General features: G+C 40.6%; 1 protein-coding gene across 3 annotated transcripts in view; it reads right to left on the reverse strand.

The window, feature by feature from the left end:
* Positions 1–11,815, reverse strand: part of Kdm3a (lysine demethylase 3A) — a 45,243-nt gene extending 33,428 nt beyond the window's left edge. Inside the window, exons 1-6 of one of the 3 annotated variants that reach the window (XM_021258197.2) lie at positions 11,690–11,815; positions 10,900–11,106; positions 4,663–4,818; positions 3,613–3,723; positions 1,147–1,249; positions 279–403 (exon numbers count right to left, since the gene is read on the reverse strand). In XM_021258197.2, the coding sequence (XP_021113856.1) occupies positions 279–403; positions 1,147–1,249; positions 3,613–3,723; positions 4,663–4,818; positions 10,900–11,076 (672 nt within the window). In that variant the 5' untranslated portion in view covers positions 11,077–11,106; positions 11,690–11,815. Of the gene's footprint in view, positions 1–278; positions 404–1,146; positions 1,250–3,612; positions 3,724–4,662; positions 4,819–10,899; positions 11,201–11,287; positions 11,423–11,689 lie in introns of those variants that run through there. The other 2 variants (XM_004844576.3, XM_087204265.1) reach the window with 2 other exon arrangements.
* Between the last annotated feature and the right edge of the window lie 1,932 nt (positions 11,816–13,747).

The following is a 13,747-nucleotide window of genomic DNA, read 5'->3' on the forward strand; positions in this document are numbered from 1 at the left end:
CCCCCCTTAAAAGTTTAATACAGGGTCACTAAGTCACTAAGTTGCCTAGGCTGGGCTTGAACTTGCAATGCTCCTGCCTCAGCCCCCCAGTGCTGGAATTACAAACATGCACCACCACACCCAGCTACATGGTTTCTTTTTAAAACCATTATAATCATTTTTATTTCTGCTCTAATATTTTATAAAATAAGGAAGGGTTTAGGCTCCTGGAAGACAAATATTTTGTACAGTTATCTTGCCCACAAAGTTATCTTACACACAGTTATTATTGTTTTTACCTCCTCACAGTTGACTTGAAGAGTTTTTGATGTTGGGTTTCCATTTACAACAGTTGCTGAAAACCACTGGGTAGATGGGTCCAAGCTATAAATTTTTACTTCTGAACCAACTAAGTTTTTGTCACCTTAAAAAGAGAAAAAAAATTTTAGAGTAGTTGCATTATCTCCCATCAGCACTATTACCTAGGACAATTTTTTTCTGAATCTTTTTTTAAAAATGCAGTAAACAGAAGTAAACATTGAAAGAATTACTATAAACATAAGACAGACATTTTGGCAAAGGTAGGAAAAAATGTAAACCTTTTATTTGTAAGTTTCATTTTCCTATGCATTTAACTTAAGAGTTCCAATATATTTATTCTAGCATACTATAACCACCAAGAATTATCAAACAGTTCATTAAGAACCAACTCACTGTACTGTGTACTTTAGAGAAACCAACTTTAGGAATCCCAACAGAATTGCTATGTTTTTGAAATTTAAAAAAAGTTAAAAATTTTTTTTTTATGATTGTGAAACTAAGAACCTCAAAAGCAGTAAATGGGAAGGCAAGGATAATCAAATAAAAACCTTATTTTATAGTACCAAATATCAAACATCAAATCCCACATTAATGAGTTATAGCTTCTCATAATCTCTGAACTTTCCAAACTTTAGAAGATTTAAAATATGTTAAGTCCTTCAAGTCATCTAGTTGCATGGGAAAAACAACAAAGGAAATTTTTAAAAAATTTTTGAACTTTAAAATTATTTTCACATTTTCAAAAAAATAAGTTTCAATGTCAGAATGAGAAAGACCAAATCCTAACTTCTTACAAGCTGATCACTGATCAACTCATGAACTGTCACCAATAGATCATCCACATACCTTGTAACAGATGGCTTTCATCTAAATGTTTCACAATCAAGGCTTGAAATTCTTTACTGACCTTCTGATTATCAGTAAGGGAAAGCCGAAGATTATTTACATCCTGTAAAATCAAAGATCATTACATTTTTAGGAAATAAATGTTTAAAAATTCCAGTGGATATATCAATTAGTTTGATCAGATAGGTTAAAGTGGCCTCAACTAGCTATTTTTGGCCCCAGACCATTCCAACTCCAGCAAACTATCATACAATCGTAGGTATAAGGCAGACTGATGTCAAGTTACCCCGAGCCAGGAGCATGAGAAATACTAAGAGTGGCTCAAGCCATAGTATGACACATGATATAACCCTGGTTACAGGAAAACAATAAGCAAACAAACTAAGCTGTTCAATCCAAGTAAAAACACTCTATATCCCCAACACTGGGGATGTGGAAACCACAGATCTAAACCAAAGGGGCAAAAGACAGAGATAAGATACATAAAAGACAGATGAATACTATCTATTCATTTCAACTGCTATTATTAACAACTCATTTCACACAGATTCATTTTACTTAACTAGAATTCCAAATGCATTCTTTTACAAACGGTAAAGAAGGTGAGGAGACAAATCTGAATGACTAGCCTAAAGTTTCACAATAAACCAGTTTAGAAATACCTAAGTTCTTGGCAGCAGCTCCATGCTTGGCACTATTCCAGTCTTTTGGTTTTGTGTGCACACCCAGTTATGACAAATGTATACAGAAACTGTCAATAGGAATAACCTGCCAAATCCAAATTCTAGCAGGGCAAAGCAAAAACAGTGCTGCACAAAGAAACCCTTGCATATAAGGCCTTGATAGTTTTCCACCATTGTAAAATGGATACACATGGTCAAGAATGGTTCCCCCCTCCCAGAGAAGAAATAAAAATTTACTCATCTAGATTTTTCTCTCTCATCTCAACAAACAATACTAAGAGCTCTGACCTTAACTTAAAAGCTTACACACACAAAAGATGAAAATTCAGAAAAAAATGCTAAGAAGTAAAAAGTATACTACTTAATAAAGCAAAATATCCACAACACCCTTGTATGGTCCTTGGTCCTTATAAGCAAGTCATTCTTCTAACACATGTAGGTAACTTGCATCTGAAACTAAAGTGAAAGGATTCTCCTCTGTTTCATTTACTTCAACTATAATAAAATAAAGCCCATATCATAGGCCTTGTTTTCAATCACTTCCAGGATATGGAAATAAAAGATGCAAACAGAAAAAGACAGTGTTTTGGACTTTCCAACACAGGCACAGCAATCCAATGACCATTGATCTCAAACTGCCTTTCAGCAAAGAGAAAGGTTTAATAGTTCTACATACCATAGAAGAGATTCAGATCTTAAGTCACATACAAGTGGGTAAAAGAGATTAATGTTTCGTAAATGGTATCTAAAAGATGAATGTGAATACAAAAGCAACATTATTTTCTAAAGGTATTCCTTTCAACATTTTCACAACAAATAATCACATACAATCGAGATCCAGGAGCCTAAAGGTTGTTGGAAAAAATATATATGTACATGTTATCATTACTTACAGTAGTTATATTCTACCAGGTTGCCAACAGTGAATACAGAATAATGAACCATTACTCTTGACAGAAACAGAGGGGTCCTATGAGATTCTGGTCACATTTTCATCAATAGATCAATACATAACTTTGTTTTATGTGCTGCTGTTAAGAGACATCTTATTTAGTATTTATTGCTGATTCATTAACCTTGAATTCATGGCCAAAAGCACCATGGCTGAATAATACTTATCTAATGCATGCATTTCTTAAAACCCATCACAGCCTCCTTGCACTTATGAACATCAGACAGCACTTTAGCATTAGGTTTGGGGGGCATTTAAAACAGTGAAGTCACCAAACACACATATGTAACACTGGATAAGGGGCAAAAAGAATACTTGTTTATAGCATGAGAAATGAAACAAGAAAGCAGAGAATATCACCTTACTTAACCTCAAATGGGAATATGCATGTGGCAATTAAAATTACTGCTGCTCTGTGTGTACCTACAAATGACCATGAGCCATCACAAGTATTGATTTAGGGGCTATAAATATATGTTAACAAGTAGGCAAATTTACAAACAGACTGTGAATAATGACTATATCTGTATATGTATGCACACACACACACACAACTATGAATGATGGTCAACTTTGAAAAATTATGTTCATATCACCTAGTTGCTTACACACACACACTGCTATCAACTGTAGTACCTTGTCCTTTCAACTCCAGATAACATCAACTGAAAGGGTAATACTAAAGAGATTCTATCCAACAACTCTTTATGGGGTGGGTTCTTTTCTCTATTAGGTATTTGAATGAGGGCAATCAACATCAATATTTTGCTTCTCATGTTAAATAAATCTGTATTTCTATTTTTACGGCTTAATACTGTCCCTATATTTTACCTGTATAGGCTTCAAAAGGTCTCTGGAAAGAAATACACTTTGTTGATCTCCTAGGAAGCGAACAGAAGTTACGGATCCCAAACCAGCTTTGTCCAATAGAGACTTGTACATCTAAAACAAAAGAAAATGTTTTGGTATCACAACTGCTATCAGTATTATTCCGAAAATAGGAACTGGCAATTTTCCACACACAAAGTGACAAAGGCATTATTTGCTGTTCCTATTTTTTCATATTATTAGTTCACGGATGAACTATCCAGTCAGATCATTTAGGAGTCATTGATGTACAAGCCTATAGATCCCTGTTTTCCCAAAAATATATGCAAAAAAAAAAAAATGTATGTATGTACATTCTTCTGGGAGTCAAGGCTGTGTTTCTGGAAACTTCTAAATAGCTGGGAAAGAAAATACCAAAAGCAAACTACAACTTTAATCACAACCTTGCATCACTCAAATATCTCCAGCAGTTCTTCTCAGTCAAGGGCAAAATCTTAGCTTTGCTAGCTCTACATTCGAGGCACTTCACAATGTGGTCAGCTTTCAAAGGGCCACCTAGCCTTTCCAACTATCTGCATGTATATAGCTCTTCCTCCTTCGAGCCCCAGTTCACATCCCGTATGTCCTTAATTGTCCCCTCCAGATACAGGCATCACTCATTTCCTCCAACTGCACTGGACTACTGTGGATGTGGCACAACTAACTCAAATCTTCTTAGAACACTTACTCTGACTCAAGCCAGAGAGATGAGTATGTTTATATGACTGCTCGTGTCTGACCCCTGACCTAGACATTCTCGTTACCTCCAACTCCACTTTCAAGTGAAGAAAATAAGGCCCTAGAGAGCCAAGAGACCAGCCCAGAGTTTCAGAGCTCCTAACAGGGCTGACAGAAGGTCCTGGATGTGCTTCTCGTTATAGTTCAGTACTGGTGATGGAACCCTACGCCTCATTCAAGCTAGGCAATTGGGTGTTCTGACTCTTCCACCCTGTCACACATAGGGACCCAAAACAGATGAAATGCTTTCTTATCAGTAAAATCAGTTTTACTCACTATTGCAGGCCACTGAATAATTCGTTCAGAAATTTCAGGTGACTTTCGTTCAGCTAAAACCAAATGATGTTCTACTAAAAATGCTCTCCTTTGAAGGCTGTAGACTTCCATCCATCTTCTCTTCCTCCAAGATTCCCCATCGAATTCCACACACACCTAGGCAAAATTAAAAACAAAAAATGCTGTTGTTACACCCTTATTATCCTACCTAAATCTTCTATGTAGATGTGCTGTCCCCTTCTAATTCCTTTCATAGCTCACAATAAAATAACTACATGCAGACCAAACTTTGGCTCCCAAACTACTTTGGGATGCAGAAGTCCAAGGCTATTGAGACTAGTGCCCTCAAAGAAACCTCTGGAAAGCCCAGAAACCAAACAACTCCTTCTCAGAAGGGCTTTACATATGTTAATTTGACAAGTGAGCTTTGGGAATTGGAAGACACAAATTTGAAATCCAAAAGTAGTACTTGGCGTTGTACTGTGATTCTGTTGACACTGCAAGTGGACTTAAGATGGCTCCCCCATCATCACAATCCACCATCTGCTTTTGAATTCTTCTGGGTTTCCTAAGAAATGAGCAAAGCCTAATTTTATGGCCCATCTTCAACATCCCTTTCAATTGAACAAGTTGGAAAATTTCCCAGGAGTTGGGAATCCAAAACTACTTTTATGTTTACTAAATATATAAATTAAGAAATGATCCCAGAGTTTTGGTTTGTGATGCTGGGGATAAACCCAGGGCCTTGAATGCTAGGCAAGCACTCTACCAGTGAGCTCTACTCCCAGCCCATCTAAGTTAAACCACCTTTGAAATATTGGCTTCCAAGTAATTGTGTTGTTTTCTGCTTCTAACAGGTACAATACCTTTTTTTTTGAGAGAGAGAGTCTTGCTATACAGTTATGTAGCCCAGGCTGGCCTCAAACTTGCAGCCATCCTCCTGCCTCAGCCTCCCAAGTGCTGGGATTACAGATGTGCACCACTGCACCTAGCTCTGCAGAATAGCTTTTAACTCTAAGGCTACAACCCTTACAACTTGTATGAATATATTAAGACATTTTAAAAAATCAGTACAAAAGTAGGTCTCTGACAGTGAATCAAAGGTGGGAAACTGTTCATAAAATCTTAAAGGTTGCACACACACACAAAATATTCTTACTTCCTTGACCAACAGTTGATGTGAAAAATCACTGTTTCTATGACTTCAAATTCCTTTGACTAAAAAGCCTTCTCATTTTGGGGTTCGCGGATTAATTAAGTCAGTAATCTATTAAATCTGCTCATGATTTCATAGACATCATTCGAGTGTCATTTTAACAACTAGTTTACTGTGCAGTTAACTTCATTTGTCAGAACCCAGTTCAAGAATCCTTTAATCAGAGGCCTTCCCTTAACAACAGCCCTCTCCCCCAAGAGAAGTCCCCTTGCTAACGGTACTCAAAGCTTTGCAATCTTCCTTCCTAGCACCTGTCCACATTTGGCATTATTACTGGTTGGCTAACAGACAAAAATGTGAAGAGATCCAAAGCTATGTTCTGCTTTTTCTTACCATTGTGAACCACTGATACACAAGCCCTAATCATTACCAAATATTTGTTACAATGAATAACTAAATAAAATTCTCTCTGAATTGGACTCCTACCTTTTATTTCTCTCATTCACTTAGAAGCCAGTAAGTTTCCAACTGATAACAGTGCTAGTTCTAATCCCAAATCTTTTCCAATCTACAGAACATGTATGTATGTATGTATGTATGCATGCATGTATTTTTAAACAGTCTCACTGTATAGTTTAGGCTGGCCAAAAACTGGGAATGGTGGTGCATGCCTGTAATCCTAGCACTCAGGAGGCTAAGGCAGGAGGATCATGGGTTCAAGGCCAGTTTTGAACTACACAGTGAGACCCTGTCTCGAAGAAAAAGAGAGAGAGAGAGAGAGATAGGTAGAAAACCAATTAACCTGCACCTCAGGTTAAGGACCTTTGCCCAAGTCTAAATCCTCTGAATCTAATTCGCTAGCTTCAAAATCAAAGTAGTAACACCTACCTTCCCAATTGTTAGGTAGAATTTTTAAAAATAATGTATGCAAAGTATCTGGCAAGGCAATTAGTTTTAAGACCTCCAAAGTAATTTAAATCTTATTAGCATATCACTTCTTCAGTTAGGAGTGGATAAAAGAGGGTCTTCAATTATGTGATATTTATTCAGCATGAAAAAAAAGTAAAGGATTAAGATCTTAAGTGGTTTGCCAAAGCTTAAGCAACATCACAACTGCTAGCAGATCACTATCTAAAGCTCAAGGTAACTCAAGCCAAAATTCAGAAACAGTCTTTATTCATATCTCAATCTGTAAGTGCTTTGAGAAAAAAGTTTAGCTCCTAGGAAGGTGGTGATCAAATATTCACATGGACTTTGGTTTGAAAATATGACTCTCTAAAGATGTATATAATGTAATCTAAAAGTTGTAAGCTTTTGTCAGCACTCTTTCAAGGGTTCCCTATGGAGACCACGCAGGTCTTTCTAGGGCAGGGCACGTAGCTTCGAGGTGCAGTGGCTATCAGGTGCACCCTAGGTTACACCCACAGCACTGGACACACCCACACAGCCATGCGCCTTCAGGTCTGAGATTCTGTATTTAAGAGCACCCCCCTCCCAAGTATTCTGTAGAAACTTCAATAAAAAGATATTTTTAAAACTAAAGTGACTTGACCATGCTTATGCAAGTTTATACATACAACTAGTGTCATTGTATCCTTTCTGCCATGCTCCCTGGACCTACAAAGAGATGTTATTTATGCTGTCTGACACTAAAGGCCAAGAAGAGGCAACTGATTACAACTTCCTGCTTCTAAAATTTCAAGTTTGTTATTTTTTTAACACAGCATTTTGTAAATGTGTACCTTATCAACTATCTGGACCAAATGTTGGCTATTTCAAATTAATTATTTCAAGCTAATTTTTCTCCAACAGAAAATCTCTTCCGGATACCTGATTATAATTAATTAAGCTAATCTCCAAACTTCCCAATCCTAGAATGCCAAAGAAAATGTTAAGTTTTAAAGTAGGAAAACATAGAATAGGATGGTATTTTAGTTAAGAAATTTTAAATTACACATCAACTGTATACCTAGCTCTACAATGCAGAATACAGTACCACTAATTTCACTACTCTCCAAGACTAGAATTGGTCAAGGCACCCAACCTCTGACAGCAATAGGAAATAGTACACACAGACGGCAAAAACTACTTACTTGGTACATACACTCAAATGGACTAAGAAGAGCAGAAGACTCAACAGAAAGGTAAGGTTAAAAGGAAGATAAAGACCTACTTAGGCAAATTGGGGAAGGAGGGCATTCCCAGCATCCCTAATTAAGTGAATGAAGCCAGTTAGGAAGGAAGTTGCTTCACACACTAGTAAAGAGTAGGATTAGAGTTAAGATTGAAGAGGTATTTAATCACATTTAATTATCTGTTGATATTCTAGATGTAGAAAATGCCTCTGCTCCATATGCACATTTCTAAAATGATTTTAGGATTACTTCATTTATTCACTCATTCAAACATTTCAGTGCACAGTATGTGCCAAGCAATGTTCTCAGTATTAGAGATACAAAAGCTATCAGAATAAAGTACTCTAACCTCATTCTCCCTGAATATTAAAGCCCAGTATTTAAGCCCTGGAAACAAACTTGGGCACCTTCATGTAACTTCTTTAAACCTCAGTTTCCGATACTAAGAAGTGAGTCTTAATAGGATACTTTGTGAGGATTAAATAAGATACTTGACACATAAGAACCATTTGATCATTTACCCACAGTTACAATGTCTTCAACTTAACTTCACTGCAATCAACTAGAGCTATTGACTTTTTAATCTAAGTGATACAAAGTCTTTTGTTACAAAGCATTTTCCTAGGTGAAACAAAGTTAACAAGCCCTGACTTTCTTAACAGCATTCTCAACTAAGCAAGCTAGTCTAGATACTTGTAGTATTTGTAAGAATACTAGAATAGTTGCATACCACCTGAGTTTTATTATTCATACTCATCTCAGCCTCCAATCTCAGCCCCCTAAAAACCTCAATGACCTTAACTAAGCCCAGATGTAAGCATGGTCTTAAGTTTTTCTGCCTGCATTTCACCCAGCACAATTTGTCCGTTTTTGTTCAATATAACATGCTCCCTAAACTGAAGCCAATTAGTTTATCTACTACTCAACAAAGGAATGTAGTGATAAATCCTGATTAGAAAAGAGATTTGCACCTCACATAAGAGATGTGTTATGAAGTCTATAGGTAAGGTAAAAACCCAACAAGGCCAAAATTGTTCTTGAAGTCCCAGTTGTCTCCAAGTTAGGCACTTAGTGGAGTGGAGAAGATACACAGGTAAACCCAGATTGAAATTCTCCCTCCATCACTTAGTAACCAATCAGAATAGTCCTAAAACTACTTGCTCATTCTGAAAAATGAAGGTATCACTACCTCCTTTGGGGTGACAGGGATATGGAGATATAAAAGAATACATGTTACAGACCTCCCAAATCACCTGCCTAATCCAACAGGTTCTCCATCATGGCCAGGGAAAGAAATGGAAGGAAATAGCTTCTTGTCATCTGCTCAAGCGCTACTTGGCAAATGAAATAAAGAATGGGGCTGGGGATTTAGCTCAGTGGTTCCACCACCTGCCTCGCAAGCACAAGGACCCAAGTTTGATCCCCAGTACCAAAAAAAAGTACAACCAGAATCTGGCACACAAAACCCATTTTTAGATAGAATAATTATCAGCTTAAAGCAAATAGGTTGGTGATCCCTGTACAAAATACACTGTGTCTATAAACATGAAAACCTGATGAGTGGACTGGAGGAAAAATGGAGTGGAATGAGGGAGAAAAACCAAACCTCACAGTGTACAGTGGCTATGCTAATTCCCAGGTATGTGACCCCAGACAAGATACTTAATCTTTTTAAGGCACAGTACTTTCACACCTAAAAATGGGAAGGAGGCAGTAACAGTACCTATCCCAAACACTGGATTAGATAAGCTCTCAGCTATTAAGTGATGCCATGATGCTTGGAAGATGGTTAAGTGTTTAGAGCTCATTCCTTCTTTTCAACATGAAGGCACACGGTGGAAGCTTCAAAGCGGTGCCATATACCCTTTCCCCACTGTCACCCTGCAAGTGTTCAAATGAACAGTGTTCTGGAAACCAACATATGTTAAACTGCCAACACTAAAACTTGCATCCTTTATTTGAGCATAGTTTAAGAAAAAGCAAAGATGGTGACCAAGTAAGATCCTGAACACAGGCATTACTCGGGAAAACAGCTTCTGTTCTGACAAGCTTCCTTCAAATTATCGCCACTTTGGAGTCTTTGTTAGGGACTTTTTTCAGTTATTTTTGCACAAAGGAGTCTCTGTTGGTACAATGGCTTCCTCACTGGTTGCTCCCAGACAATCTTTTGACACCAATACTTCTATTAGAGAGAACAATTAGACTTCATTCCTCTTTCAAAAGATCTAACTGGAAAGGGTTCCGAGAGTCATTCTGATTTTGAAAATCACTGGCTGCACTTGTTTCCATTTCCCTCCCTCCCCCAAACACCCAAGTGCAACACTTCGAAGCCGTTCCTCCACACCATATATGGGGCGGCTCCACCCCATCTCTCCTTATATGGTCACATTCCACACCCACCCACAGACTCATCATAGACAACTGGGAACCCACGCCGGCCTGCCCTGACCCACCATATACCCAAACAGAGCTAAGCTCCTCCCTCTGCGCTCATTCATCTTTAACAATTCTTAAGTTTAAAAGAAAAAGTTGGGTGAAGAAATTAAGAACCTCCAAAACCATCTGAAAGCACTTCCAAGCACTAGCCCTCCATTCTTAACGACTCCAAGTGTCACCCACTTGCCCATGCCACTACCGACAACAATGCTCTTCTCTTCGAAGAAATAATCAGACCGTCCTAGCAGGGCACAGTGCTGGCATTAATGAAGCGTGTCTCAACAACCTGGGACCCATTATTAAACTCAGGCAGCCGAGAACTCTAGGCCAAACCCACCTCGGCTCTACACAACCATTTCAAAGACTTTCAAGGTCTAGTTTTCGGCACCTTCAGATCAGATGCCAACTTTCTGGTCGCCGTTTTCAGAAAAGGGAGGGAAGGGGCCACTGTCGCGTTACCGAGGTAACTGCGAAACGTCCGGCAACCGAGGCTGGGGAGCGGGTGGTTACCTTCAGATCCTTCTTCGTCACATCGGTGTGGGAGACGGCTCGAATGGTCCCGGACAGCCAGGGCCACTGGGCGACGCGCTCCACGTCCCAGCTGTCGTCGCCGCCGTCGGTTGCGGACAGACTGAGAAATCGCTTCCCCACCAATACCGGCCAACTTTCTCCGAGCGTGAGCACCATGGTTTCCACGCCGGCAGGAAGGGCTCCTCCCTGCAAGGAGCACAAAAACAAAACGCGATGGGGGCGGCCGGTGGGAGGGGGCCAGGAAGAGACGACGGCTGGCGGGGGGCGACGGCAGCGGAGCCCCTAGCCCGCGCCGAGGACGAGACCCCGGCCGACGCCGCACCCTGAGCCTGCGCCCGCACCTCCCGCCCCCGGCTCCCTCCCCCACCTCAAACACGGGCCCGGGCCCGCGTGACCCTCGCTCCACCAAGTTTCGCTTTCCTCAAATCTTAAACCTCAGCGCAGAGGGAGTGGAGGGTTCAAGTGGATTTTCGGTTCAAGTGGATTTTCAACTGTTCGCCCCTCGCCCGGGAAAAGAAAAGGCGCCTCCCACACGGAGGCCCTGTCTCAGGAGGCTGGGTCCCGCCCCGGGCGGCCCGCGGGGAGGGTGGGCGAGCCCTCGATTCCGCACTTGCCCCGCCGCCCCGCCCCGAACCCCGCTCCCGGGCCGCCGAATCTCCGGAGCCCCTCGCCCCCGCCAACACCAAGGCGCGGAGGCGGCGGGGCCGCGGGGTCGGCGCCTTCACCTTTCTTACTCTTATCCCCGCAGCCGAGGCCGCGGCGCTCTTACCCCGCCTCCCGCCTCCCTGAGTCACCGGCGGCAGCCACCGTTCCCAGCCGCCCAGCCGACTCTAGCTCTGACTTGGTTCAAGAGCTCTCACAAGACACGCACACCCTCCCGAGCCGGCCCCCTCGGAGCCGCTTCCGCAGCTCATTGGCTGAATCACGGGAGCTGGGCGAGGCTCGTGGAGAAACGCCTCATCATTATTGGCCGGCCTGGCAAGGGCGGGGTGAGAGAAAAAACAATTCCTTGGCTACCTCCTCCCTTTCCCCTCCCCCTTTCGACTCCCGGGCGACCCCCATTAGGTTAAAGTACGCAGAGTGTAAGCGAGAGATCCTTCCGCCACAGGCCCATTCTTTCCATTAGTTGCCTCACGGTATGCAAAAAAGTCCCACGAAATCGGTTATCAACTTTGGGGCCCGGAGGGAAACTGCACTGGCGTATAGCTCATACTCAATGGGGAGACTCAGGGCCTTAAGTGCCTATTGGATTACTCTTCAAGTGCGTAGGCTGTCGACCGAAGATGGGCCTTCCACTTGGCGGAAGAATCTCACAGGAAAGGGGTGAGGGCGGGGCAGTCTCGGCGGGGGAGGGAAGGAAAGAGGACGTGCGGTTTCAGGCGTACTCAACTAGAGGGAGGAGCAGCCGCGCTCTGGTGCTCGTGCGCAGGCGCTTTGCTGAGCAGACGCTGGAGCTTGGGCTGCTGGGTGAAATGGCCGCGGGAGGCGCAGGCGCACGTGGTGCTAATCGTGAAGCCTGAAGTCCGCCATTTTGAAGGATAAATGGAGAAAGGCATGGGGTTACAGGGAAATGATGTTCATCAAATCTATAGCAAAATAGGCCAAGGAGAAATGTAATTTTTTTATGCAAAGAGGGGAAATGAGAAGATGTTCTGAGACAAATAAATTGAAAGATAGATGAAGGCCATGACGATGCAAGAGATAAGAAAGAGGTGACTTTGAAGGACAAAGAAGATAAAAGTTGATTGTGTGCGTTGGACCAAAAGTTAATTGGTTGAATGAAGAAGAAATGGAACGAAGGAATTGAAGTTATCTTTTTAAATAAAGGCTGATGCTTCACATAAAATTGTTTAATCCTTAAGATGATGAGTAAAGAATTCATACTTCCAGTTTAACAAGGGTGAAAATGGAAAATCAGAAAAAGTTCTGAAATGTGTTAAAGGATTGTACAATGCAAATAAACTACAAATTTTCATGTTAATATATGTTCCGAATCTTGTGATCTTAAATTTTTAACATTAACGGTAATACTGAAGACTCAAATCTGGATTATAATTTACAGACCATTAAAAGGGGGAGAGAGAACAGAACAAAGAAAACCTATCCAGTTCAACAAATGGCAGAAAAGGGAACAAGAGAAGCAAAAGAAACTAGAAGAATGAGATGATAAAATGAGAGAAGTCCAAACATCAGTACTTACAATAAATATAAATGGATTAATTTCACTAATAAATTTTAAGAAGACAGTTTGGGTTAAAAACAATCCAGTTGGCTGGGGATTTAGCTCAGTGGTTCTGGTGCCTGCATGGCAAGCACAAGGTCCCGAGTTTGATCCCTGGTACAAAAAAAGAAAAAAAATCCAGTTGGGAATTTACCACATCAGACACCTGCAACATAGAAAACTTGCAAATATTGGGCTAAAAATTTTAATCGTAGGTAATCGAAGGAAACCAGTATGGCAGTGTTAATATATAGTTATGCATTGCTGAACAATGTGGCTATGTTCTGAGAAATAGATTGTTAGGTGATTGCATGATAGTTACAGTATTATAGAGTGTATTTACACAATGTAAAATAGCTACAATGTCACTAGGTGATACAACCTTAGGGTACTACCAACATACACGTGGCCTACCACTGACCAAAATACCATTATTTGATGTATGACTGTAACTGAAAATGAAAGCATTGAAAGAGAAATTATATTAATAAATGCTGAGTCTACAAAGATAGTGTGTAATCCTGAATTGTTAGAGGTTTGAATATATAGCCTCACCTAATACTATAAGAATTATATAAGAAAATTTTAATAATTTGTAGTCAGAGT

Source organism: Heterocephalus glaber, unplaced genomic scaffold (genome assembly GCF_053883595.1).
Source record: "Heterocephalus glaber isolate CG9 unplaced genomic scaffold, H.glaber_assembly_v1.0 deba00000470, whole genome shotgun sequence".
Lineage (NCBI taxonomy): Eukaryota > Metazoa > Chordata > Mammalia > Rodentia > Bathyergidae > Heterocephalus > Heterocephalus glaber.